The 26,174-nt window shown below is 33.4% G+C and overlaps 1 protein-coding gene across 2 annotated transcripts; it reads right to left on the bottom strand.

The window, feature by feature from the left end:
- LOC127867906 (uncharacterized) lies at positions 1–23,782 on the bottom strand. Of its 2 annotated transcripts, XM_052409408.1 has the most exons (12): positions 23,658–23,782; positions 15,901–19,719; positions 15,359–15,508; positions 14,519–14,578; positions 12,441–12,485; positions 11,151–11,243; positions 10,683–10,733; positions 9,226–9,291; positions 5,371–5,421; positions 4,712–4,777; positions 3,228–3,270; positions 1–2,824 (listed from the first exon to the last, which is right to left on the bottom strand). In XM_052409408.1, the coding sequence occupies exons 2-12, from the start codon at positions 18,512–18,514 to the stop codon at positions 2,803–2,805; spliced, it is 3,261 nt and encodes a 1,086-aa protein (XP_052265368.1). In that variant the 5' UTR covers positions 18,515–19,719; positions 23,658–23,782; the 3' UTR covers positions 1–2,802. The 2 variants fall into 2 exon arrangements, with proteins under 2 accessions (XP_052265368.1, XP_052265369.1); XM_052409409.1 differs by lacking the exon at positions 15,359–15,508.
- Between the last annotated feature and the right edge of the window lie 2,392 nt (positions 23,783–26,174).

Below are 26,174 nucleotides of genomic sequence, written 5' to 3'. Positions count from 1 at the left end.
CACGCTTAAAACTTGTATTTAAAAGTTAAACCATGAACAGTTAACAACGCTTTTAAAATGCATATAGTTCATGCAGTGAATGGACTATGTTTCTTCATAATCCGCGGATTCTATAATATTCATTGGTTAATGCAGATATTTTATCGGACACTTAACAAGTAAATATTCCTTGATATAACCAGTTCTTATATAAAATACATGAACTGTGTCGAATAAGGATGAGCATGAAACATTGATATGTATATATGTTATAATACATTATTTTCACAAAACATGTTTGTGGCTTATTGGAGCAGTTATATTACCTTTTTATAATCAAACAGATTTAATATCTCATAATATTAGGTTATTCTCTGAAAAGTGTCTTATCAAGTCTAGGAGATGCTATGTTATAACCAAAATAGCAATGGACCTCTTAGTGTGACTATTTCATTGAACGATTACATCAATATAACCAAAACAATAGCACACATTGAAAACAATTTTGCAAACAGTATATGTTTGAGTTATGCAGTAAGCTAAAATTGTTAACTGTTAACATATATATTTATTTTTTAAATTATCTGTATCTTTTAAAAAAATCTATATATTTTATTAAAATCAAGTATATATTTATTTCGCAGCGACTCATGTAATACAATAGCTATGAAAGATGAATTTGAGGGAATGTTCATCAAACTGTATACATCAATTTAAAAGATTCACATGATTACATATATATATTGATACATCATCAAGCACATAAATAATATTCTCAAAATAATTAAAGTATCATTTTTGTAAACAAACTAGTGAGTAATATTATCTAACAATCGATTATCGATCAGTCAGAATTATTAAAGTATGTGCATATTCACACGTTTTAATTAATTGATATTGATATTTAGAATATATACAATGCTGAACATCGGATATCAAAACAATAATGCAACGGAAAATTAAGACGTCTCAGAGCAAGAGATATATATTTTGTTGCATGAGTATAATTAATTTTACATTATTTTTAACACTTTGCGTTTGTATTATTGGGTTATCAGTGTCCTAAACATTAAATTTGCATTTGGTCTATAAATACGAAAACAATTTGTCGCTAAAACTAGAAAATGATTAAATCAAAGGAAAATTTGTTTAAAAAATGTCCTCCTCTATCGTATTTGATATATACGTTGATATATAACATATGTATGTATGTATGACTTTATACTGCAATTAAAACTGTAAATTGGAATTGTAAAATTTGCATATTATGTTTGTGTATGGAACTAAGCTCCTTTTTAAATGTATTTATGCCATAAGTGCACAATAATAAACTTTAAATGAAACAGTAAAGTTATATTTTTTTCAAGAATTACGATAGCTCCATCAGCTCTAGGCAATTATGTGCATATTGTTGTTACTTTAACGTGATGGACAGAATTTGAAGTTGAGAGTATGCAGCACATTCTAGAATCTAAAAAAATAAATATAACGTTGATAAATAGAAGCAACAATTCATCAAAAATTCAAAAAATAAAATAATTGATCGAAGTAGTAAAATTGTCGATTTTAACTGTTACTGACAGTAGATTGATAATATTTGACAGATAGATGAGTTAGGCCTATCAAATAAACTTAATAAAAAGAATCTTATCTCAATGATAACTCTAATCTATTGTTAAAGGAAAAAAGCAAAAAAGAATGATATGCACTTCCATTTTCTGTTCTTTCATCAATTATTTAATTTTGATTTAATTACAACCACACTAGTTAATGAAAACGTTTGTAAGGAATCTTGAATGAAAACCATTAATCAAAATCTAATATATACGTCACACGAGATACGTCATAAATTAGGGAATCAGTTGAAATAATATAATACAAATTACAGAAATCTAACTTGGTAAATCATGTTAGTGAAGGACACAAATAGAATGATACGTAATGCAAACGATAGCATACGACAGAGCTGGTCCTTACGTATATTATCAGAAATAGCCGTCAAAGAGCTCTCGGACCAAATGCCCCCGGGCCACTAAATCGGCAGTGGGCCGATGATAACCGTCAGGAAATGCTCGACCGTTTGTTCTTGTAGTATTGCTTTATACATACCATAAATTACAAAACTGTTAAACAAATATTCAGCACATTAAAAAATATTTCGAACTACAAGCAAAATGAAAATCATCTAAAATATTTTCAACAACAAAAATGTATACATTAAAATATATATAAGAAAGATAATACACAAACTATGTGCGGTACGAATAAAAAAATACCACGCTTGCTTATAATAAAAACCTTAAATATGAACATAAAATCATGAAGCAATATAAGAAAGAAAACCAATACACATAATTATTTGGAAAGAAACACTTAAACTTCGTACATGTTTAGTATGACTTTTAAAATATTAACTTCTACTATTTACCCACTTTTAAAAAGAATCTTACCAAATGAAAAAAACAACAACATAATAACATAAAAAAATACACATTTATAATTCAGACAAAGTCATGGTATATGCACACTTGTGAGTGATCGCAACATACCCAACAAAATATTCACCTTGTTATGTATCAAACAAATCGCAAGTATTTGCATGTCATACAAGTAATCAAAGTTCTAGTTACACACGAATATAAATATGGTCTTTAAACTGTACAAAAATGAGTCGATTATTTAAAAACATCTAATCGACTTCTACTTATAATATTGCATTATCAAGTAGCATGCAACCGTATAGTATTGGATTTCAAGTGTTTCAATGTTTCTTCCACTCGTTAGATAACTGGTACGCAGTTTTATGGGTGCCGTCTCAAATGGTTATCGGGTAGTGGGGTTTCCCCTAAAATATTAAAAGGGGGTTCTAATACATTTATCTTGTGTATGTTAACACAAATGCAGCATCACATAATTATTCATGGCCGTTCATGATGCTATTCTTCAAAAACACGAATTATGTCTAAATTACTAAAACTTAAGACGTTGTTATTTACATTAAGTTGGGGTATTAATGTTAATCCTCAACGCCCAGATTATTGCATTCTTGTTCATAAGTTTTTACCTGTGTTTGGTATTAAATACACAAGCAACAAAACAATCATTCATAGGAGCATATCATCATGCAATGTTTAACAATTTATCATACGTAATATTTAAAATGATTGTGGTACACACTTGTTTTTACAAAATCTCTCATATGTTTATTGAGAAATGAACAAGATATATTGATGCCATAAATCACCTACATGCCGATATGTAAGCTCGGAAGAGGCAACGACTGGGACGTCACTGAAATAAAGTTACCTTTGGTCACACGTGTAACAAGCCTGCCATGTTTTATTACACCGCAGAGCAATAATATTGTAAATAATGAACATCATCATTGAAGTAATAAAATAATGTTTTTCCTTGGCAAACCAAGTTATACTTGACACTGATATTCAGCAGCGAACGCGTCTCTGTATATGTCTTATGTTACTTTTAAGACCAACACGCAGTGTATATAAACGATATAATTCCGCTAGGACTATATGAAAACTATGTAGGGGTTGTTAAATTATTAAATAGGAAATGGAGCTACTATAGAAGTGTATGAATGTTCTGAAATAGTATTTTCCTGTAAAGGAATGTATACGTGATTTCGAGCTTTACAATATAACATCGAAAAAAAAACGTCAACAATTTTATGTTTATTGTCTTATTAATCAAAAAAGTGCTTTTTTAAACTTTTGTTAAAACGGTTGACAACTTTGCCTAAATTTAACCGCTTATTCACAAACAAAACTTCTCCCACCCAAAAGACTCATTGTACCAAAGTTCTCAATCCAACTGCCTTTACAATGTACTTTATTGCTTACATCTATATACGTTGATACATAAAGGACATCGTTACTGATGCTTATTTACTTATAATGCTTTCTAAAAAAGGGAAAACTGTTCTACTTGGATAGTAATTAAAAACATGAATACTAGGTTATTATCAGGGCAAACATTCGTGTCTGGCCTTTTATTTTCAACACATTGTTAAAGGCGATGCACTAAATGCATCACCAAACATTAACATTATGTAAGATTGAGCCAACACCTACAAATGTATTTGTCTGAAAGTGAATTTCTCGTGTCGCTTTAGGTTACATTCCGTTAAATCGTTTGATTTGATACTACGTTGAAAGGTGAACGCATGGCATGCAATTTGCATGATGCTTTTATCTTAATTTCAATGCAGAAATTGTCTGTCCGCATCCAGGCGAAATACATGCCCGTAAAAGTAGCTTGCATTTTTTTTAAAGTTTAGGAAAAGGGCATATTCATTATGAAATAATATACCAGATTTGCCTACAATCGTTAATATCGGAAATGAAATGCAAGTGCTTGAAGTATTCGTTTTTGAATCGGAACTTATAAGACTTGAATTTACTGGAATATTAATTTTAATTTACGAGAATGCTAAGTTTACTAGATGCAGACAAAACTAATCAAAATTATCTGATATAGAAATACTTACCTTTTAAGATATTGAATATAAGTTGATTTTATATGTACATGTTAATAAATTACTTAAGATTTAATTACTTATTGTCTTTTCAAATACATGTAATATGTTAAAATCTTTTCTAAAAACTATGGCATTTAACGCCATAATGTATCAATATTTTGTAAAAGTAACATTGCAAAACTCAGTATTATTGCTGAGGTAGCCTACGACAGTTCCTATCAGTTGTTTACCTACCTGATGCCAAAGATACTATCGGTCCATCAGTTGAGTTGTCATTTAACGGTGCTTGTTCCACATGATCTGCGAATACAACGGTGAAAACCATGGCTTACTTCTTTGTAAAATTTAAAAAACAACAGTTTAATCAGTTAGCATTGAAAAGGATTTGTTGAGAATGTAATACAGACCTGTTATACCTCCAGATTAATTGTTCTATTCTGAATAAAGTATATTGACCAAATAATGTTTTTAAAGCTCCTTTACGGATTTATTATATACTTCACGTATCTTATTATCCCCTTATAACATCTGTGGCCTTACTTCATTCATGAGTGGATTGACACCTTATAGGTAAAGTAAATACACCGTATACCGCCAAATGTGTGCATAGTATCGCGTAAGAAAAAATGTCTACAGTTGTATAGCTGTTGCTTGGATGTTTTTACAACATGTTACATTTCAGACTATCATCATTTTTAACAATACAAGAAGATGTAAATCGATACAATAACTGTTCCTACAACTAAATTATAAAATGAAACTCTGGTGTCTAACGTTTTTTATAACATGCAATCTTTATCCGACAACCGCATAAACATTATTTGCACGGACTACTTTTTCCAGTAAATTTGAGATCAAAGTTCTTTTAATCAATATTTGATGGAAGGTCTTACCGACTGGACGCATGAATCTATTCAAACCGGGATGCAAGTCTACCGTTATACCTGAAAAGAATATGCTTAGAGTAAATACCGGTTTAAAGATAATTATTAACAATACTTTTTAAAAATGAATTTCATTTGGCTAAACATGGCATTTTTTACAAATAGAGATGCTCCTTTCCACGAATGTGTTTAACATACAAATTGGTTTATTTCTTTAAGTATAAGAAACGTCAACTGTTCTATAAACACCACAACCAACAACTTTCAGGTCTGGTGTATTTACTCGTTATGAACCAGCATGTTGTTGTCTCCAATATTATTCTATGTATAAAGCTGGTTATATTGTTCAAATGTTGATATTGCATAATAGACCAATTGATTGATTTTAATATTAAACGGTTGCAGACCGCTTATATATTTTTCTTTTTAAGGGTAAAGGGATCTATCTCAATACTTCAATCAAAAAGGGGGAGGGGTGGGGTGGAGAGGGATAAATAGTGTGGGGTGTGGTCATTTATTACATTATCTTTCAAAATTGAAAAAAAAAACAAATATATATTTTTGAGGGGGGATTCTTGGGTGGGGTTATTGGACAGTTTTTCATAAATAAAATAGTTAAATAAATATTTTTTGATTTTTAACGATGTTTAAAAAAAAATATTTAGGGGGGTATCGGGGGGTTAAGAGAGGGATATAGTGTGGGAGTGTGTTCATTTATTACATGATCTTTCAAAAGTAAGAAAACAATTGAAAAAAATATGGGGGGGGGGAGGATTCTGAGATGGATGGTTTGGGTGGAGTCCATTGTGGTATGTCAGGTGAGTGTTGTTTTGTCAAAGTATGAATCAAATCTGATCATAAATATAGAAGTCATGGCAATTTTAGTAAAGTTTTATAATTTGATCTAGAGAGTCAATTTCATTCAAAGGTCAAGGTCCAATTCAACTTGCCAGGTAAAGTACCCTTAATATGATAGTTAGAAAGTATTTAATGTTTGAAAGCAATAGCCTTGATACTTCAGAAGTAAAGTAGATCTAAACATAAAATTTGACAAACTATTCAAAAAATTTAAGTAAAAAAGGGCCATAATTCCATCAAATGCCAACAAGAGTTATGCAACCAAGTCTGAAAGCAATAGCTATGATACTTAAGATGTAAAGTGGACCAAAACACAAAACGTCCCCAAATTTTCAATTTTCTAAGTATAAAAGGGCCATAATTCTTCCAAAATGCTAGTCAGAGTTACATAACTTTGCCTGTACAGTCCCCGTATGATAGTTAGCAAGTGTTCTAAGTATGAAAGCATTGGATGTGATACTTTAAGAGTAAATTGGACCAAAACACACAGCTTAACAAAAAATTTAATTTTTATTAAAAATAAATCTGTCAAAGTGCCAGTCAGAGTTACATAACTTTGCCTGCACAGTCCTCTTATGATAGTTAGTAAGTGTTGCAAGTATGAAAGCAATAGCTTTGATACTTTAGGAATAAAGTGGACATAAACACAAAACTTAACCACATTCAATTGACTAAGTATAAAAAGGGCACTTAATTCTGTCAAAATGCCAGTCAGAGTTATCTAACTTTGCCTGCCCAGTCCCCTCATGATAGTGAGTAAGTGTGCCATGGTTAAATGCAATAGGTTTGATACTTTATGAGAAAAGTGGACCTAAACACAAAACTTAACCGGACGCCGACGTAGACGCCGACGCCGACGCTCAGGTGATGACAATAGCTCATAATTTATTTCAAAAATAGATGAGCTAAAAACGATATATGTGCGTTATATGTAGCGATACACTGGACAATATATTTAAGTGGCACTGACTTGAATGAATGGTCAACAAGAGCATTCCCGTGCTATGTATGAACACGTGATTATAGTGATTACGATCAGCTGTATGGCTGATATAGTCACGTTTCGTCTAAATTTGTCACGTGTTCGTGGCAATGACTTCAGTTTACTACCCGCGCTTTTATAACATTGTAACGAAGAGCGACAATCTTTTTTGGTATCCAACATTGTCAAACGAGAGTTTACCCGCTGATCTAGCCGAGTGCAGTCTTAAATGCATATTAAACACGGGGCAATTCATTCCATTTATGGATTTTGTATAAGCTTTGTTACGTGCAGTTACCGTGATCACGTTTCTGTAACATTTCCTGCACTATAAATTAACATTTACATTTACAGTACACAAGTCACTTACAACCTGATGTGTTAACGTGCAGTCTAAATGAAACACGTGCGCGTGATCATTTATCCAAGTTAGCCATCTTATTAATTTTCAGAATTTGTATTATCTTGTAACGTATAATGACCATGTTTTAGTGTTGTCACGAAGTATAGACTCTAACTCTGGCTTGTAGAATTTGAATGTAGCTACCAAAAGATATAGGAATGTACAGTCTCAATTCGTGCATGTAACTATACATATAACTTAGCCATTGTTTTTACTTACCAACGTAAAGGTTTCAATCTTCTAAAGTCCCACATAATATTTTCGCGGACGTTTGACGTTTGTTAAGCGTACACAAGCATATTCAAAGCTGATATAGTCACGTGCTCTCTAAATGCATGATCGTTCATTTGATTTAGCAATTTAATTTAGGGTCAGCTATGCATAACCTTTAAGTGTACAGTGCCCGTGTTTCAGTGCCCGACGGTCTCAAAAAATAATTCGACTAACAAGCGCTTGCAGAGTACGCAAACAGAAACCACGTTGATATAGTCACGCGTCGTTTAAATTCGTCACGTGCTCGTGACCATTACTCCAATTTAGCCAGTATGTGAAACAGTTGTAACGTACAGTACCCATGTTTGAGTGTCTAAACGTCTCCAACCTGACTTCACGTAGACTAAAAATGAATACAAACATTTAGAGTAGACATTCACATGGAAAGCGAATACTAGTATAAACACGTGCAGTCTAAATGGTTCGCGTGCTCATGAGAATTTATTCAATTTACTTGCGGCGTTTTGATTTAAATTGTAAAGTATAACGACCATGTTTGAATATCCAAAAGTTACAAACAAAAGTTTTCCCGGACAATTGACTATAATGGACATGCATAATACGAAAGCACCTATCACTCTCACATATTGAATAACCGTGCAAATTCGTCCCGGTACGTGGAAAATACACAGGCATCTATCATGATGATAAAGTAACGTTCCGTATACATTCACCACGTGTACATAACCATTCATCGAATATAACGTATTATTCACTTTTATCGCATGTTGGAGTGCCAAAAAGAAAAAATCAAGAGGGTTCCCGGACTATGTAATACTATGGGCTCGAAGAGTGAGCAAGCAGCTGATATATCAAATGCAGCGTTATTGTAATAGCTTTTTAACGTATATATATATATATATATATATATATATATATATATATATATATATATATATATATATATATATATATATATATATATATATATATATATATATATATATACATGTTTCATTATCCAAAAGTGCAAAACGTGAGTTTTCCCGCCAATATAGTCGTTTTATAATTGGAGAATGATTTTAATTCAATAAAATATAACCTTTACAAGGATTCTTAGCAATAAACATACTACATTAAGGCAAACCAATCCGAAAAGTCCTCGAATTTTTACTCAATTGTTGCGATAATTAAACTACAATGGTAGTTTTTTATATTAATAATTCTTGAAATGACTTCGCTTACAGCCATTTTTCAAGATAAAAATGTTGATTGTTTTATCGCGTAACTTACTAATTTTTATTACGTCTCTATACATGACTGTTATGGCTTATACAGCATTACCTATAGAACAACCCGTATCGTTGATGAGGTAGCCAACGATCGGTCCTATCAGTTGTATACCTACCTGATGCCAGAGAAATTATCGGTCCATCAGTTGAGTTGTCATTAAACGCTGCCCGTGCCACATTATCTGTGAATACAAAGGCGAACACCAAGTCATAATTCTTTGCAAAATTAAACAAAATCAGTTAGATCATTTAGCCTTCAAGAAGCGAACTACTTCCTCACTTCTCCAGCGAGTAACTTTAAACTAAAGATATGCCATCGCTATAGTGCAGACTAGTACGACATGAGGCCATACTTGCAGTGGATTAATGGGTGCCTTTTCTGATCGGAGCCACAAAGAACCGCACGTCTTACTTAATTTCTCAAATATAACAAATAATAAATATGCAACTATGATTCATAAGAAAGTTTCCAAAACGTATGTCATGACGTTCAGTGATCCCCTATTTTCTGAGTTATGTGTCGATAAACTAACTCATTTAATGGCAAAAACATAAAATGTACCCAGTTTGTTTAGCGTACTTCTTTTTTCTAAAGCGATTTAGTTTTACTTATAATATGTCAACCCCATGAAGTGTTGATGGGAATGCCACATTTTTCACTTGCAGTGGTCCACTTAATGATTAATTATGTGACTTCGAAAAACAAATGTACATGGCAAACACATTTACATTTCACTCGTAAACTGTATTTCTAAAGTGATGAAACGTTATAAACACATTTACCAGCACATACAATTGAGTGGCTGTTTTTTTAGTTTAAACCTTTTTATTTTAGCTCGATTGCATTGAAAACCTATGTCTTATATAAACGCTCTCGAGTCCGTTTTCTGGGCCTAGAACCAGTACTTGGTGTCTTTGGGGGAGTTTTAAAGAACGCTCCCACGTTGGGGATCGAACCTGTTACACCACGGCGATTGGCTGTATTTTTGGTGCATATCCTCCAGAAACTACCATTTCTAACCAAAGCAAAATGTTGGAGCATCCGTTTCATGCAGATATATGTTCATATTAACAATTGGGTTAAGGTTTGTTAAGATATTATGAATTGTTAACTGATTAATGATCATTGTAGCTATATTGTATTGCAAACTTGGCTTCTGAAGCTTGGTTTTCGAATTTTTAACCGCGAGTCTCACTTAAGTTTCCCTAAAGACGAAACACATAATCCACATCACGTGGTGCCAATTGTTCTAAGCGACCTGTTATATTGTTCATTTTTCAATCAGTTTACTGTGCAAATTCATTAAATATAAACGAAACGCATATTTATCGAAGCATTACTTTTTTCATTTCACGTATATCGTGACTGTATAAGATTAACTTTCCGCTTATATGCACGCTAGTTACTTGCGCAGTTAAGCTTAACCAACCGATGATACAGTAATTGAACACAGCATAACAAAGAACAATTTCTAAAACGCACCATTACAAATTAAATCTAAATTAATTTTTACTGAAACATGCATGATATACATTATAATCAGCGGATATTGAGCCATTACTAAGTACTTACAGACTGGACGCAAGAATCGATTTCGACCGGGATGCAAGTTGACCGTTATACCTGAAAAGCATATGCTTAGAGTAGAGGGTTGGTTTTTAACATTGTGTTAATATTTTTTTATTTATAGTAATTTATTTATAATGCTTTTCATGTGGCTGAAAGAAGTTATCTTTATAAATATATGTGCCCCGTTCAACGTGTTTGTTAACCATACCAATTTACCCATAACTTAAAATACATAGTCCATCTATGTGCTATATATGACACATCTAACAACTATTCAACCCTGATGTTATTTAAGTTGTCATATCCCTAATTGTTCTGGTTCCTAGGTTATAATATTTATTAGGTTAATAAAAAAATATATTTATAAAGTATGTATATTCATTTTTTGATATTTATACAAATGTATAAGAATTATATGAAGAAATTCCCTTTTCGATATATGTAGCGGCACTGAAATGAAAGCTTTCTTACCTGAATATTGTGATACCAACGAAACCATTGGTGGTTCATCAGTGGGATTGTCATAGGAAACGGTCGTCGCCCAATGGTCATGACTGGGATTTACTGAAAACATTTGTATTTTATCATACATTGTTGTTGTTTTACTATTGTCAAAGGAAAACGCCAATAGGATTTTTGAGGTCAAAAGGTCAAAGTCAAGATCCAATGGGCTTATGACATTAACTTCGTTTCCGCACGATACCTACATAAAGCTTTGACCTACGATCATTCAATGTGTTAGGTTATTTCTTGAGAGAAAAGAAATACTTATATCAAGGTTAACACATCAAAAGTCAATGTCACAGGGGTAACAATAAATTTATTATCGCGTGATCGACGATCGCCTTAAATTGTAGGCTGGTTACATGGGAGGACTGAAGGGGGCCTATTGTTTTAGAAGCAAAAAGGTCACAACTCATTGTCAAATGAGTTTGCAACATGAACTTCGTTCGCTTATCCTTGAGGAAACAACGGACCCTATAAATTTCGAGTCCCACCAGTCAGAGAAAATGTCCGAGGCACTTTTACATGCAAGCAATTTGCACACGATATTTTGAGAACGCTTCAATGATTTAGTTAGTATACTGGTTAGGTTTGCGAGGATGGCGAAATCTATCTATTGTGCGATCAGAATATCAAAGTCATGCAAAATTACAAAATATCCTTTAATTTCACATCAGCCTCCTTTGGTTGCAATATTTAACATCCTATTCTTATTATATAGAGGATATTTGTTGGATTCGGTGGATTATCGATTTTAATTCACGAGTGATCATAGAAAACAATATTTGCACGAGTGGCGCAGCCACGAGTGAAAATATATATTTTATATGATCACGAGTGAATTAAAATTGATAATCCACCGAACCCAACAAATTTTCTTTTTATTTTATGCTTAATTTCACAGTTTATATACATTGTTAAAGAGTTTAACTAAAGAGTTTCGTTGGGAACATGACGTCATTTCGTCAAAAAATGACGTCATTTAACATAAACAGTGAAAATTATCGATAATTTTCACTGATAATTTTCATTGTTTGAAACAGTGAAATTATCAGTTTTAATTCACTGATATTTCACTATAAACCACCGGAAAGCATAAAATAAAATCCATTAATGTACTACTCATGGAAAAAATCCGTGTAACTAAATCTGGCAAACAGGCACGTGCATAGGAATTAACATAAAATTACATAAAAACAAATATCGTCAACAATGTATTTTCTTATGTTGAGATTAAACGTAATGAAACACACATACCAACTGGAAGTATATCACTGTTACGACTTGGGTGAAGATCGACCGCTGAAAAGGAAAGTGCTGGACATATTTAAACCATTTTGTTTGCCTCAGCCAATCATTGCATTGACATTTGTTCATTAGTTCCTAACTTAAACATATGCTTATTTGTGTAGCGCGACACACGCGTATAACAATCGTATCGAGAAACATTTCTCCTCGAATTTTCGTCGTTACTCGGCCGCCAACGTTAGCGTCTGCGTTTGTTAGGTTTTTTAGTAAAGATTTTGTTGTCGAGCGTTCAATTCTCTATCAATATGAAATGACAATTAAAAAAGCAAATAACAATTATGCTGCGTTGCACCAAAGTCAAAGTCCGCTTCTGGATGATAGTTAAGAGCGGATAATTTACTGAAATCAATTAATTGTCGTTCGAAAGTTATTATTAGCGATCGGCAACTTTAAATTACGTCAACGGAGTCATCGATCAAATATTTAATAATGTTGTTGTAGCCGTTATTGTTCATTTTAAAGACTTTCAAAACAATCCATTATGTTAAACGCATTGTTAAGATGTCGATTAGTTTGATTAACCGACTGAATGCTTTCAACCGATTTGACCATCATTGCTGAATGCGACTATGATTGTTTCCAATGGCAATGACTTAAATGGAATGTGAAGATTCAATATGCCCCTGTGTTCATTACATCTTGCGTATTGGTTCCACTGCATGATTGTAATCCTTGATAACACAAAATAGTTGTTTTAATTTAAACGCCAGTCGCATAAGATTAGTACTTTTAAGAAAAACAGATACGGCCACTTACACATTTAATTATTGCAACCACATACAACATAATAGAGCTACCCGAAACCATACAGTTACAACAGGTTGTCTCAGTATTGTTGACTTATCCCGACGCCGCGTATCGAAATATGTATAAGGTGTAATACTTGACAATATGACCACTTGCGCGTGGCCAGTATTTACCTAAGGAGCATGATTTTAACATATTTTGTAGAGGATTGCTTTACAACGTTATATACTGCCCATAACAGCTTTCGACCTTTTGGTTTCAGAGAAGTAGATTTTAAGTGTTACTTACATTGTTTATAATGTTAAGAAGATCCAATCTGTATACATGACTTAACTAAATATCTTGAAAACGGATGCTTAAACCCGCGATTAAGAATAAATGGAAGTAATTTCACATGGTGCCGGTGTTCAAAATTTTGTATTCAGATAAGTGAAATGAATAACTCAGCCCACTTCGGTAGACATTGTCCCACGCTCGGATTTTAAAACGTGCACTTTATATCGTAAGGACAATGCAAATAAGTTTTAATGTTTTACATTAAAAAGTGAAATATAATTACGAACATCAATAACCATTCGTCTAGGAACAGACAGATTGAAATAAAGAAAGACAGGCGTTCATACTTACAATGTGATTGCAGTAAGATATTCTCGTAAGATATTCTAAAATATCGTTACTATGGTATCAGTAAATGCATATATACAACCGGCGTTATAGGGGCCGTTCAGCAGATAAAGCGTCGAGCGACGCGAAACGCTATTTTGGGAAACTACGAAGATTGCTTATATAGCTAAAACATACATCCGCTCTAATCATGAGCGTGGATGGTCGAGTGGTCTAGGCGGGAGACTTTTTACTCCAGGACTCCAGGGGTCAGTGGTTCCAGCCCTGTTGAGGGTTACTTTTTTTCCTTTTTTTAAATTGTATTCTTGTTTTTTTACTGGAGATTTTTAGTTCAAATGTTTAAATTTATCAATATAAAGCAATTAAAGCATTTAATGACAAGCTTCAATACATGCCAAAATCTGTTGGACGGCCCCTTTAATGCGTATTAAACATAAAGATAAAAACAAGTGTAAAAAGAATAATCAAATTTTGAAGGGTATTAATTGATATTAAAAAAGCTTAGGGTTGTTATCAAATACATGTACTACGTGTACTTGTTAATAAGAATCACTCAATCCAGGTGTTCTTGTGAATACTATGGCCATGAGGCATAATCATGCGTATATCAATAAAGAAATCAATCGATTTGACTTATTTAAAGCTAACACACTTACTTGGAGCCGTCGAATTTGAGGATAGGGAAATTATTGGATCATCGGTATCAATTTCGGCGTCTGCAACAAAAATATTAAACATGTTTTTATTCATGTTCGAAGCAATAAAGCCCAGTCTTTTAAAATATTGTTTACAGACATTGCGCATTTTGTTTTGGGTTTATTTTAATACAAAACTTAAATGTTTTTTGTAAACGTAGTGTTAATTTGATTTATATTGACTTAAATATTGGTGAAACAGTGAAAACTGTTACAATCAAAGAAGTGAGACCGATCCATCGCTTTTGATTGTATTAAAATATTGCCAATCCAACACGTTTTAGCTATTCAGTAATTGTGTTCTTGTAATAAACGTTATATAATTAATGACCTATGAGCATGGCATAGTAAACATAATTAGGTATAATGCTGAATTATGAATACTGAATGAATACATGTACCACTAGCGATGCAGTGTCAAACGCTCTGTTTGATGATTATTAAATGAAAAAAGAACGTGTCACTATTTCATATTAAACAATAAACATTAACGTTTCTACCTGGTGTTTAAGAAGATAGAAACATCAATTGTGTCGTACAAACCAAATTAAAATTAATACTAAATCATATGTGTCGATTTTAATGTATAAAAATAAATCTCCTTTGCATGTGTACATGCTTATTAAAAATAACTTAATGGCTTGTTTCTAACAATATTATGGTATAAATAATCCATCAACCAGGAACACATGTTTTTACTAATAAACATTGTCGATGTTATTGCAAATGTATATGCAAACTAGTTTGCCTACTTAAATCGTAACTTAACACGCAAAAGTTAGGTTCGTGTTATAAAGGTACCTAAACATATTGACCCAACCGATACGTTTGGTCCTTCCCGAAAGGTGTCGTTTGGTAATGTGGTTGATAGAGATGACACTTGTTGGCCGTCATAAATTCTTATGATCATTAAAAGTGGCTCCGGTGATTCGACAAAGGTGTTGCTGTTGACTAACGAACAATTCCATTATGTAAACTCATGTTATCATATTTGTAGCAACTAATTTGCATATTAATAATGTATAAAATCGTTCTTTTCACCACAATAACATGTATAATTAAAATAAATATAGTGAGTTACATAACCTATGCGTTTTACATGTAAAATTAAAGGATGCCAATATTATCATGTTTAATAATAGCACGTTACATAGACGTATAGGAAATACAATGTTTGCGATATTGTCGGTCTGCTGATTCAAAAATTGTCTTCTATACCTTCAGAGTATGATCTACAACTTAATGCATTAGGGTCTACATTAAGAAGTAATTCATTAATTGCGAACTCAGCGTGAATGTTTTATCATATTAAAGCGAAATATATTGTGAAATATCTTAAATACCTGCACATAAAGTCATTTCATTTCGGTCGACAGTCAATGATTCGCATTCGATATTCATTGTTTCAACGTCGATTTGACGCGAAAGGACATTATAATCGTCAGTCACTTTAACAGACGTCTCCTCCAACATATCGGGAAAATATGCATGTAATCCTCCCATTTCAGACGCAGGTATGTGCGTTGTCTCATTTCTGTCAAAAACTGATTCGTCTGTTACCAAAACATTACCTTGTACCTCAAGAGAATCTATTGGAGTTGAAATATTACATTCAAAACTTTCCGACGTACTTATACCAGGACCATTATTTGTGATAACCGAGCAATCATTTTGTAAACCATTAATGCAAAGTTTATACGTATTAGTCTCATATGTATTTACTTCTCCGCAAATACCAGCGATATCTGCATGAATTTCGTCAACGTTATTAGCAATGGAATAGTCGAACATTTCGACATTTTCATTTGTAGAATTGGAACAACAATTACTTTGTTGACAATTGCTTTCACTATGTATATTCATATGAAAAGATAGTTCTTCATTTACGACTTGCAAACGAATGTCTTCAGTGGTTAAATCTTCAAGCGCTACTGCTATTTGGACATGTTCACCATTCGCATTACCAATATGGGTTTCTGTATCATCTTTACTACGATTTTCAAACGACACATCAACTGCATTTGCAACAAGTATTCCTTCCCGCCGTAATGTTTTTCCAGAGAGGTGTTCATGAATCAAATCGTTTCCATTTGCACACTGTACGTCGTCCGTATCAGTCGTGGAATTAAGTGCATCATCAAAAGAACATTCACATTCCGGAACGGCTAATCTTTGAACCGCATTGGCAACTGCAACTGAAGGAGTACATTGTTTGACATCTACAACTTCCCAATTTATATCAGTTCTGTCAGTTTCAGAAATACAATTTTCTTGATGGGCACATCCCAAAGACAGGTGTTTGTTCTCATATTTTCCAACAAGATGTTCCAAAATTTCGACTCTTTGTTGAGTGATTTCATCAGTAACGTTCGTAGCAGTATCACTGTTTTCTGTAAAATTGACATCAGGATCTAATCCTCCTTGCGTATTTGCGTTTGCAAATTTATTTACACCAGTGTCAATCATATTTAAACACCGATTGTTACTCGCCTCAATCTCATTTGCAAGTGAGTCTTCAACGTTTTCATTGCTTTTGTGACGCATTGATTTACGGGTGTCATACACCGCCCTTTGTGGACTTTGGCATGTGTCGGACACTAAATTAGCAGCGTGTAAACTTGGGTTCGTAAGATTACCATTTGCCACGTCGAAAAAGGTACAATCTATAGTTGCACACGTTATGTCGGGTATTTCAAGCAGACTTGTACAACATTCCGCAGAGTTGCCGAGTTCAGGTCCAAAATTGTGATCGACTTTTCTTTTACCGGGTACACATAGTTTTTCACCGATTATCACCCCAGATTCATCCAAATTCATAGTGTAAAGTGTTTGTTCGGTAATATTCACTTCTGGCAGATGCGATTCTAAACATGCTTCAAGCAAAGATCCCTCAGAAACTGTATTGATCAATTGCGCACATGCCTCCTCTCGGTTTTCGACCAGCACATGACGAACTGGTAACTCATGGCTGCGATCTGCGCATGCTTTGTATGCGGCGTCGTGTTGTACACATTTAATATCATGAGTATGATTGTTTCGTGAGTAAGTTTTAATTGATTCTTTTCTAGAATTTTTAGTTAAATTCGTCTCGCGACCGTGATCCTCAAACGATGACGTTCTCTGAAAGTCTTCGACACACAGTTTCCCCATTAGTTGGCGCATATATTTAAAATTACCATCACCCATTTCCATCTCATTTGAATTGTGTATTGACTCGGATTTCGTTGAAGTTGTTACAACAGTATGAAGTAAACTATGATTGTTTTCATGTTTATTTGTTTTTGTACTGATTTTGACAACTGACTCCAGTTTAAGTCCGTCCATATTCGTTTCACATGTATGCATTTCTTCGCAGGTAGCAATGTCTTCTTTACATGAATTTACAACTTTATCGGCTAAACGTAAACAGGAACAATCAGTTACTTTACACGTGGCGTCGATAATATTTTCATTCAGTTCCTTGTCTGTCGACCATTTACACTTCCCTTGAAAACTTTTGTCGTCGTTATCTTCACAATTTGGGGAAAAGGCTGTTTTCGGCATATTCCTGTGTTCTATTGATTCGGAAAAATCGCCGCGAGATATTTGAATACAGTCTTGAAAATTATCCAGTTTAATTTCAGTCACCGAATGTCGGTCTGTATAAAACGTTTTTTCATCAAACTTGCACTTTGAGACTGTTGAAGACGGATGTATAGGACAATGAGCTTTAGCTTCGATGAGTATTTTGTCGGTTCCATTTTGATTCTCTGCAGCCATTTTTCCTTCTTTGCTGTACACCTCCAAACAATTGAAACAATTATCAAGACAGCCAAATTTGTTGGCAAATTGGACATGGCTTGTACATGTTTGGCTTGTTTCAATTTCGTTTTTAATTGAACCGCAGATCAGACGATCCTTTGCCGCTACGAAAGGTGTATGCGAGTTGTTTTCAGAATGAGTTTCAATGAATGACATTCGATATGTTGACCCATCTCTCTATCTGCCAATATTGAGTTGTTCTCTTTTAATGCGCGTTTTTTATCTTGGACCAACTCCACTTGTTGTTTATTACTCTCAGTGTCTAGTTTGAATTTAACAGTATTTGTATATTCCGCCCTAAAAGGAATCAAGTAATCGCAAGTGTCGATTACACTTTCTTTATTCGGCTCGCAAAACGCCGTATCCATAAAATTTCCGATTGCAGTTTTATTATGATCACTCCGTTTATTCTGTTCAGTCATGATTATATTAAAATGCGGACATGTCAGACCAAAGTCTATGACGTCAAAATGATCATTGCAATGTGAATGTAAATGTTCACTAGTAATGTTCGTTTCATCGCAAGCATATTCTTTTGTCCCAAAACCTCCGACGCACGCTGATTCGTCGTTCTTGATTTCGACAGTTTCTCCGTCTGAAGAAGTTTCTTTGAAATATTTACCTTGACAGTTTCCATCTGTGTATTTACTATTCAAAATCCGATTAAAGTCATATGTAAATGGATCCATGCCCTCCGTCTGCGTACCGATTTCTTTAGCACGACTTCGTCTTACCAAGTTCTCTTCCGTCGTAGTACCTTTCTCATCATTTGCATCAATGTTTTCGTTTTCTGTCACATCAACCATTACATGTATATTTGTGACCGACCCTTCAAAGTCACTACAGCGTAACGATTCAACAGACCCAAAATCTATATCGCCTGGTTCGTTTTCACATCTCGGTTTTGTATTGGACCGGTCATCATTTATTACGTTATGTGCGATAATTGATTCTTGACCACATACTTCGCGTATGTTCATGCAGACGTTCGTATCATTATGCAATCCATATAACACTGTCGATGGCTTTCTATCAAAAGCGCTTGCCTGGCCAATTTCTTGGACGGAGCCTGGAACGTTATCACCACTTTCGAAATCTGGAATGTGATTTTCATTAAGAGGTTCCGATGTTGTTTCGTGCAGCTTACATCTATCAGGATCACTGTTGCAATGTGCGCAACTATTCTTGACAGAAGAGCTCGGAACACTACATGTGTCCTCCATTTTCCACTCTTCAACAAGTATTAGAAGTAACGTTCATGCAAATCTGTTTATGTATTGTATTTTGTATTCAGCGCATTTGTTTGTAAACAACTACTCATTCATTGTGCGTTGCTGTGCATTTGTTGCTTGGAATTCGTTCTGAAATATAATATGTACACCAGTTTAAATAGACATTACAATATTACATTAAATTATCGTTATTTATTTTTAATACGTACCACCAATTTGATTTTTTTATAGTTCTTAAAGAAACAAATCATAAAATAGATACATTTGTATATTTGTATGGTTTTCGTTCATATTAAATATTATTCAGATTTGAATATTGTATACTTGCAATTATGTTATACAAAGATTATTCTGTAATAGCTATTAAATAGCGAACATTTAAATTTCCTATATTTTATCAGGAAAACATACTTGTTCTTATCAACTACATAGGAGTTTATAGGGAGTTTAAACCCATTTGAGAGAGCTATCCAACCCTAACATTTACCCTTGAATCAATCATAAACAAAATAAGCGTCTTAGACAAATGTACTTAGGCTGACAGAAAATGTAGCCATCCTAGCAACTTGTGTACGTTTCGCTTTGAATACTTTAAAATAAAATTCATTTTATGCTTCTTAAAATTCCATTATTTTATTTAAATAAAGAGCACATTAACGAGATTATTTAATTGTTGTCGCGTGATAGTTGGGAGGACATATTATGCTCAAACCTTATCACGAAAACTGCAAGTAAACACCGGTATGCTTTGCTAACAGAAGAACTTTAGACCCTTGTGTATGTGTTACCAAAACTTTTAAGCAACAGCAAAGGAATGGTTCTGCGTTTTAAGTATCGCCTTTGCACTCGCAGATGACAGAAAAAGTTATGAAGCAGTTGATCAACATATATTTATACTATAAAAGTACAACATTTTCTTAGTGAATAGTTTGAGTTTATGTTTGTACATGCGTGTCGATTATTTGAAAGTATATTGCAGTTGTTCTGCTACAGTAAAGAAGCTTCACTCGAGCGTCGGTGCATAGCACATGTCTTTCTCATTTACATTGTGTGTACTAGAGTAAATTCTAACTTAACTGTGTGATTGTGCACGATGGATATGCACTATTATCAATATGGAAGCAAATTTTAGGCATACATGTTGTTATAGATTCCGTTAGATAGACTGATTTATATATTGCCATATATATGCCATTATGATATGAGAAAGGTTCCCGGTAAGAATATATGCTAGTTATTATTATATTACAAACCCGTTTATTAATAGATCATAGATAAGAGATGCTGAGATGTTTTAAGATCATCTGATGATTAGTTTTCTCAGAGAAAGCACGTCACCTGAGCGTTCGGAGACGACATAATCTAGTTGTGCATTGACAAAATATATAGGCCGTTTTAATAGAAACAAAACTTGCGTACATTACGGTAGATATGAACCTAATGTAAGTGCATGTGTTGTATTTCATTAATTTAACAAAACATCCATGATACCAAGTTTAAGCAGGAACGCTTCAATTAAATAATTCCGATTTGTTTTAGTATATCGCAATGTTCGCATCACATGAACAGATGGTCACTTCCTGTAATGGTGCAATTAGTTATATAAAACAAACGGTCGAACCTATAACACAGCGTATTACCATTTCAAATAGGCTGGTACCCTGACCAATAATAATTAATCCTAAGAAATTTCTTCCACAGAGAAACGCACACAAAACTAATTGAAAAAAATAAGGCACTTGGCAAATTTCGGGATTAGAAACCAACATAATTTTAGAAGCATTGGAAATTGAGCGGCAACAACTACAGACGCACAAGCTATCGTATGATTATTTTTGTCTTTGACAAATACGAACTACAAGTTAGCTGTAAGCTTACTTAAAAAGAGACTCTCTTAATCGCATTAAAATGTGCACGCTAAAGTACAATCACCAATTCAACAACCAGCAAACTGGAACGTGGGCGTAAATTTTGAGCCACAATGGAGACACATCCGCGGTCTCGTGTCTGTATGCTAACTTCAGGTGAGATATGAAAGTTTACTAGCTCTAGTAATACTCGACAAAATCGCAAAACAAAACTAGCAACAGAACGCAGATGCTCCATTTGGTTGTTAATAGAGCTCATACGAGCATTTACAAAATGTATATATATATATATCATTTATGGAATCCGGAAGTTAAAAAATAAAGTAAGTGAAAAGGGTTGTATAAACGGCCTTTCTATGCTTGGAAAGAATGGAAACGTAAGGAGAAGTTGAACAGCAACGATATATTCCTACATTACATATTCGTTCTGTGTTCAAGTCATAAATCAAACGACTGTGTAGATTTCCCACCAGTGGACCTATGTTCACATTATTGTAAATGATGGTGAGAAAATACCGATTCGTGTGCCAAACATTGAAAGACCGATCGACATAGCATTCAGGCGAGCTGCAACTTCATTATTTTATGGAATTGTTGTTAGCTTAATCTCTTACAATCGAACTAACAATGTTGATCGGGACCGATTATTATTTGTAGATAGTGGAAATGATCCGAGACAATGATTTTACGGCACTGCGTCACCGCCTCGCACACCTACTGTCCGAAACAAGTCCTGTCTCCAATTACCTCTGAATGGCACGTTGTATGACGAGGTATCTTGCCGCCGAGTGAAACAAGCAGACAATCCCGTAAGCAGAATCTCGAAAAAAAGGCTTTATGGACATAACCTCTTTCCTGTCCACAGGGTACCAGTGACGATAATATATGACGTCGTAAACTTTGCACTTGCACTTTTACGAAGTGATTAATGAACATTGCGACTTAGTTAACACGATTGTAAACACGATATGCCAGAGACTCATCGACGAAATATGTGTAAAAATACTATAGGTCTTTTTATATACGTATTTTGGCGGATGTCAATTGAAGTAGTTGTCTTGTTGAGTAGCTATGGCTATAAAAAATATTTTTTTTAAAGGGAGGGTAGAATGTGTTGGGAATATGGCGCGCCGTAATATAACGTCATCTGCCGCGTTTATGCACGTGAAGTTTCTAACGTCACTTCCTGTTATGATTTTATTATTATTGTACATAAACGATCGATTAGTAACAATGCGTAGAATTTTCCCAATATATCCATTTTTTGATGTGAACTTTCTAAGGCAAAATATATGAAAACATATCTTTGTCCACGAAACCACAGCTATTCATGAGCAAAACGTAAATATTATAAATAGATTATGGTTTCCACGAATTGATGATTAATTTATACATGTGAACGTAGATATATTATGTGATAATGATTATCATTGCCTATGGGTACCATACGATTTCAAGTTTTGTTTACTTAAAAAAAACAGTAAAACAATATTGTTTTCAGAAAACTAATGAACATAGGGATGTTATTGAAATGGGTCCACTTTCTATTTCTAAATACAGTATATAATAACTTTCAGACTGTCTGTTGTGGTTATTTTCATAGTATATGCTTACTAAATAAATCAATTATTTGTTTCTGAAGTAAATTTAATATTAATTATAAATGTACAAAACAAACGTTATTGTTTCGAACAAACTAATGAATATGGAAATGGGTCTACTTTCTATTTCTATATATAGTACGTGTTTACTATCCGACCATTTATTGTTGTTATTTTTATCTTACATGATTTCAAAATAAATCAATTTTATTCATATTTAGTAGGTGATACGTCAGATAAAATATCTTGAAATTATTTGTAGACTTAAATGTATTGTCTTATATACAGAAGCAAGATTTCCACTTCATATTGTGTATACATGGAAAATGAAAGTACTTGAACTAAATGATCATTTAATACAACTATAACAAGTACGTCGAAAGTGACTGTTATGCTTTTTAGAATTCAAATTATTGAATTTAATATTAAACGTGAAAAACAAAGCGAGTTTAATAATTGTAATTGTATAACAGGCATAAATTGGCTAGGCAATTCATGTGATTGCACATTCGGAAACGCTATATTACTTAATATCATTGGTATTTCACGATAAAGTATACCTTCATTGAAATCTTGTATAAAAAAAACGAAGACTTACCTTTTGGTAAAACTTATGAAAATTTGAATTTGTTCGTGTTATTACCTTTCGAACTTTAAATCAAAATAATACGTTTCACAATCAAATTGATTAAACTCAGCTTATAGATAACATGTATGCGTGTTTGTTTAACTTCTATTGTGGTATCTCTACCATATCGCACGCCGTTTAAAAGATGTGTATAGCGGTAGTTAAATTAGATCAGGTTGTATAATAAGCACTTCCACTTATATACAAATGCCGAGCAAATCGTTGTGGATAAACAGGTACCAATGCCATATTATCATTCGATGCCAATCCATTTATATGTTATGTTGGACATAGCGTTAATTATGTGTACTACTATACATACATGATATTTAAATCACATAACAACATTTCTTTGAACTATCACAATATTTCGTATAAAGCAGTGTATAATTAATGCAAATCTATGGAATGTTGGAGATAATCCCGAACAACACTTCCCGAAGGGGGGATACTCTTTTAAAGTATGTTTATTAAAATATATCTGTGATGTTCATTTTGTCGCCGTTTCTAAAATGGATTCGTCAACATGTAGATTTATGATTAATACAGGCTAAATATAATTATACGGCTTTTCTAAAAACAAAATTAGTATACAACTGTCATGACAACGACCTTAGAACACATGGATGATATATGATGATATTAGGACACTTACCCCTAACAAAAATAAAGTCCTCCCACTTTCTGTAATATCAGCTCACTGTCCGATAACATAATTTTAGCGCCAACCACATGTTAGATTACAATTCTACCATGCAATGTATATGATTATAGATCACGCCCACCTGGACCTAAAGGCTATTTTTGTTAGGAATGTACACACAACTCGTCCAGAGGTTTTAAAAGGTTGACGAATGAAGACTTTCGCTATAGAACTACGTCATAGCTAGTGAATACCTCACGCAACTGACAGAGTTTGCAATTGCAAAAAACATGTTTTAAATTATATTTCAAATTTTATATTCCGTATTTTTCGCCTAATTTCAATACAAATCAACTAGACAGATTGCTTTCCTACCAAGTTTCATACACAGACGTTCTCAAGCGAAATCGTCGGTATGTCAAGCTTTAATGCATCGTTTCATTGCGTTATAAGTAAATATTAGACCAACTTGTTTAGAATCCCACGGGCTGTGACAAATTAGAATTCATATGGTTGAACATTTTTTTTTTGCGAAGTGTTTAAATTTCATATATTTGAACCCAATTAGTTATGTTAACTGCAGTCTACAGTCACTTCAATCCATATGATTGAATAGTTTTTGTTTTTGTTATGTATCTATTTTTCACACGTTTGAACCCAACTGTTAATGTACACTATAGTCTGTTGTCTGCGTGTTATCATAGATTTACTGACGTAATTTAATATCTTTTATGCTAAATCTCAACATTAAAACGTTCTCGCCTAAATAAATAATATTAAAATGTAAATATGTCTGTCTTGTTAATATAATTTCGTATTTGTAACGTTCAATACAAATTGATCCATGTAGACGTTATCAGGCTGTCTAATTTGCATATCGCGCATTTCTGAAAAGCACTTAATGTTGGCTTTATGTGGGTATGTTTAACCATTTTAAAAAAGTACATATGTTGTACGAGGATTTTTTAAAAACAAAGTGTGTGTATATTAAAGTTGTAAAATACATAGCATAAATGGTTAATGTCTAATGATAACAAATTGATATCGGATTCGGGTGAATATCGGTTGGAAAGACTCGACAAGACTCGGTTTTTCTACGCCGATATCATCCTTGCCATCCGAGCAAGCAGAACCCTCAATTAAGTACACTGGTGGGTGGGGCATTGGCGATCTTAGAATGATCTGGTTTAAACCTCGAACAATGTACCATATGCTCCGTCGGCGAATGTCCACACAACTAGGTTACTTGTCTCTTGTTCTTATCTCGCTATTGTATACACCAAGCCCCGTGCATAGATAAAAGTCATTTCAACTATTTGTTAACTACACTTAGTATCTCTTATATTTTAAGAAATGAACCAAGTAGCACATGTCATCTTACACAGCTTCAAATCATTTCAGAATTATGTTAAAGTCATTTGTGCAGAAATTACTCTAGCCTCAAGAACAGCATTCAGCATCGTAGCAATCGTAATAAACATGTGTGTTAACTTTAACGGTACAATAATAAGAAGGCAGTGTTTATCAAAACCATTTAAAGCTTTTATTGGTGACAAAATTAACGGTTACTGAAAATATATTCAGTGGGCAATTGCCTTACATATTATTGTGAATTACGGCATAAACAAACTTGTTTTCTACACTAATTGTCGCTTACAAATAATTAAGTAATATATAAAAAAAATAACCTGCTTTAATTAAACGTTAGACAACTTGAAAAAAAAAACTGATAAGAAGTATGCAGACAGATAATGCATGTTGTTGTTTTTAATCGCACTAATTACTCTTCATAAGTAAGAATACTGTAAACTGTCAAACATGTGTGTATGTAGCAAGATATGAAC

Source organism: Dreissena polymorpha, chromosome 2 (genome assembly GCF_020536995.1).
Source record: "Dreissena polymorpha isolate Duluth1 chromosome 2, UMN_Dpol_1.0, whole genome shotgun sequence".
Classification (NCBI taxonomy): domain Eukaryota; kingdom Metazoa; phylum Mollusca; class Bivalvia; order Myida; family Dreissenidae; genus Dreissena; species Dreissena polymorpha.
The sequence above is the reverse complement of the archived record's forward strand: the minus strand, read 5'-3'. Positions and strand labels throughout refer to the sequence as shown.

Coding starts and splice junctions, on each gene's coding strand:
- LOC127867906 (XM_052409408.1), bottom strand. CDS start 18,514: ATGTCATTCATTGAAACTCATTCTGAAAACAACTCGCATACACCTTTC. Junction 4,778..5,370: donor TAGATTCATGCGTCCAGTCG/GTAAGACCTTCC, acceptor TTGTATTCGCAG/ATCATGTGGAACAAGCACCG. Junction 3,271..4,711: donor GATAGTATCTTTGGCATCAG/GTAGGTAAACAA, acceptor ACTTTATTTCAG/TGACGTCCCAGTCGTTGCCT.